Source organism: Triticum dicoccoides, chromosome 6A (genome assembly GCF_002162155.2).
Source record: "Triticum dicoccoides isolate Atlit2015 ecotype Zavitan chromosome 6A, WEW_v2.0, whole genome shotgun sequence".
In the NCBI taxonomy this organism is placed as follows: Eukaryota; Viridiplantae; Streptophyta; class Magnoliopsida; order Poales; family Poaceae; genus Triticum; species Triticum dicoccoides.
This window is the reverse complement of record NC_041390.1, coordinates 504,831,390-504,835,255: the sequence shown is the minus strand read 5'-3', so window position 1 is coordinate 504,835,255 and position 3,866 is coordinate 504,831,390. Positions and strand designations below refer to the sequence as shown.

Here is a 3,866-nt window from a genome sequence, read left to right as displayed (position 1 = left end):
AATGGATACATAGATAGTTCTAGCGTACACAGATAAAAGAAAAGACCACTACTCGTCGCTTTCTGACTCCGACTCGGTAATGTCCTCCTCCGACGTCTGAATGTAGGCGTCAGCATACGCCTCGTCTTCAAAGTCTCAACCCGCCGTTTCTCGTGGCTTCAGTTTCAATTGAGTTGCCTGCTTCCGCGAACACTTGTCCTCCCGATAGGCGGCTCGCCCCCTCATCCTCGCGCCCCTCTCCAATCTCCTTTGCTTGTAGAACTGGCGCTCGTCGACGATGTCCTGCGGGAAGCCTCCGCGCCACACCACCAAGGCTTCCACGTCCTTCTCCGCGATGGCGAGGCGACGTTGCCGCCTCCGGTGGACACGACGATCCTTGTCGGTGAAAAGCCGCGGGAGAGGCGCCAGATCCTGCGCCCGCTGGCTCGACAGGTTGGGAAAATTCATATCCCGACGAGGCCTCAGGAGGCGCCACGCCGCCGCGTCGTGCGCGCGGGCCGCCTCCTCTGCGGTGTTGAAGGTGCCGAGGATGAGACGTTTCTCGCGAAACCAGATCTCGGAGTAGAAGGCGCCGGAGCGGCGCTCGCGGACTCCGCGAAAATCCGAAGCGCCCAGGCGGCGGATCGATATGGTGGCGCAGAGGCGGCGAGAGTGGGCGGCGGACAGAGTGTGGAGGGAGCGCCTTCTTTACAACGAGCACCGGCCGCGACGCGCACGTGAACCTTTCCCGCGCGCTGGAGCGCCAAAACCAGCGCACGCTAGGCCGCTTTTCCCCGCGCACGTGAACCTTTCCCGCGCACTGGTGCGCCAAAACCAGGGCGACGGCAACGCGCGCGGTCATGAAATGGATCGGCCCGTTGGGCACACTGCCGACCCAAAACTAAAAGAGGACGGATGGCGGACGGTGACCGGGCGGCCGACTCAAATAGACAAAAAAACGGACAAAACCACCATTCATTTGGGTCGGTCCGTTGGAGTTGTTGTAAGTAACACGAGCGATTAATTAGACCTTCGGAGTATGGCCCCGGCTGCCATCCTGTGGCAGTGTCGCTGCTTGCCCAGTTGGCCGGGCAATGGACCTTATCCTCAGCCTAATGACGCCGTGACAGCATCCATTCCGCCCATCTGCCATTTGTCCGCTCCATACCCCTGGATGACATTCCACAGCCCATGAAAATCCCAGCACCGCTTCCCAGCCACGAAATCCTTCCACCCCGCGCAGTTCCATCTCCGCATCGAGTGAACAACGAGGAAGCTGGAGAGGGACGTGGGATTTTCACTCCTCGAGGTAACCAATTCGTGTGGACGGCCGAGCTCCATGTTAGCCACTCGTTCGCAGTTCGACGATGGTACGGTCTCACTCTCATCGCCCCTGTTGTTCCGCACGCCGATGGTAGTGCCATGGTGGGAGGTCTAGTGCTCCCCCAGCCGCAGCACCAGGCCGCCACGCCAAGAACCTCCGCCCCGGCGCCGGCGACGACAACGCAGGCGCTGGAGCAGGCGCCATGCTGCGCCACGGTCTCGGCGCGGCCCGTGCGGGGCCTGGACGAGGTCAGGAAGGCGCACGCGAGGAACTTCAAGCTCGGCCTCGACCGCTCCCCGCCGCACCTGCGGCCGCTCCTCGCGGCGTGCGCGCTCGGGGAGTGGCCGGGCAGCATGGAGTACGCGGCGGCCATCTTCTCCACGCTCGACGAGCCGGAGGCGTTCGACTACAACACACTGATGCGCGGCCACGTCGTCGGTGGCCGCGACCCCGCGGCCGCTCTGCGGCTGTACGTCGACATGCTGAACGACGGCGTCGAGCCCGACGGCTACACGTTCCCGTTCGTCCTCAAGGCGTGCGCGCAGCTCGCGGCATTGCGGCAAGGGAGGCAGCTGCAGGGACACGCCGTGAAGTTCGGGTTCCTCGGGCACGACGACCACGCGCAGAACAGCCTCATCAGCTTCTACGGCAAGTGCGGCGAGCCGGAGCTGGCGCGCCGGGCGTTCGAGCAGATGGAGGCCGGGGAGAGGACGGCGGCGTCCTGGAGCGCGCTGCTCGCGGCGTACACCAAGGCCGGGTGGTGGGCTGATTGCCTCGACTCATTCGCCGCGATGGCGCGCGACGGGTGGAGGCCCGACGAGAGCTCCATGGTGAGCGCGCTCTCGGCGTGCGCGCACCTGGGCGCCTACGACGTCGGCCGGAGCGTCCACTGCGCGCTGCTCAGGAATACCGTGACGCTGAACACGTTCATGGAGACGTCCCTGGTGGACATGTACGCCAAGTGCGGCTGCATCGAGAAGGCGACGGCGGTGTTCGACGGCATGGACGGCAAGAAGAACGAGTGGACGTACAGCGCCATGGTGTCCGGCTTGGCGTTGCACGGGGACGGGCGTAAGGCGCTGCAGGTGTTCGACGCGATGATCAGGGAGGGACACCAGCCCGACGAGGCCGTGTACGTCGGCGTGCTCAACGCGTGCAGCCGCTCGGGGCTGCTCGAGGAAGGCCTCCGGTGCTTCGATCGGATGCGGCTCGAGCGCAAGGTGGCTCCCAACGCGCAGCACTACGGCTGCATGGTGGACCTCATGGCCCGCGCCGGGAGGCTGGACGAGGCGCGCGCGCTCATCGGGAGCATGCCCACGGGTCCCACGGACACGGCCTGGCGGAGCCTGCTCAACGCCTGCCGGATCCACGGCGACATCGAGCTCGCCGAGCGCGCGCTGCGGGAGCTGGCGCGCCTCGGCGGCGCCGTCAACGCCGGCGACTACATAATCCTCGCGGACATGCACGCCAGGGCCGCGAACTGGGACGAGGCGGCCGCGCTCCGGACGGAGGCGGTGGAAAGGGGCCTAGCGCAGGCGCCGGGGTTCAGCGCCGTGGAGGTGCACGGCGAGATGCACCGGTTCACGTCGCAGGACCGGTCGCACCCCCGGACGGCCGACATCTACGAGATGCTCCACCAGATGGAGTGGCAGCTCCGGTTCGAGGGCTACAAGCCAGACACGTCGGAGGTGGCGCTGGACGCGGACGACGAGGAGAAGCGGAGCGCCGTCGCCGCCCACAGCCAGAAGCTGGCCATGGCGTTCGGGCTGCTCAGCACGCCGGAAGGCACTCCGGTGAGGGTCGTCACCAACCTCCGGATGAGCAAGGAGTGCCACGCCTACAGCGCGCTGATATCGGAGATCTTCGGGAGGGAGGTCGTAGTCAGGGACCGGAAGCGTTTCCACCGGTTCCGGCGTGGCACCTGCAGCTGCGGGAACTATTGGTAGCGCCAGGCATTAGCTGTGAACTCTGAGATTCAGATGGGATGGTGTAAATATGGGCAACTCTAATTTTCATCCAAGCGCATGCGATTGATTTATTTGTTGTGAATGGATTATATGGTGCGGATCAGTGCAGCAACGTGTGTAATGTTACACCAAGATGGTTAAGGTTCTTTGTGATGAAACCAACCAACCAGATTTTAAGTCCTAAACTTTACATTAGTGCTCGTACTTGTACACCGACTACTTTTCCGGATTTGCTATTCTTAGTGCATTTCACCTAGCGCCCGAGGTCAAGACAACGACTAGGCTTCACCGGCAGTGAGCCGGACCGGCCACGACGTGGCTGACCACGAAGTTGCAGGTGGAGGTGAGCCGGAGGTCCACTCGTGCCAGCGGATAGATGGATGGCCGAGCGTGGCGGCTGCATGAAGAAACTTATATAGACTACTAGCACATATGATCGTGCGTTGGAACAGGAAAAATTGATGTTCTGTACAAATATAATGTCTCATAGCACCGCATTCGCTATAAAAATCATATTACAATGCAACATCCTTTCATAAAATGAACATAAAAAATGCAATTTATCCACATTCATATTTTCTTTGCCGGGCGTGATC

The 3,866-nt window shown here is 62.3% G+C and overlaps 1 protein-coding gene across 1 annotated transcript; it reads left to right on the top strand.

Moving 5' to 3' along the window:
- Positions 1–1,067: 1,067 nt before the first annotated feature.
- On the top strand, positions 1,068–3,447 carry LOC119317514 (pentatricopeptide repeat-containing protein At1g31920-like). The gene has a single exon (XM_037591986.1). The coding sequence runs from the start codon at positions 1,171–1,173 to the stop codon at positions 3,247–3,249; it is 2,079 nt and encodes a 692-aa protein (XP_037447883.1). The 5' UTR covers positions 1,068–1,170; the 3' UTR covers positions 3,250–3,447.
- The last annotated feature ends 419 nt before the right edge of the window (positions 3,448–3,866 follow it).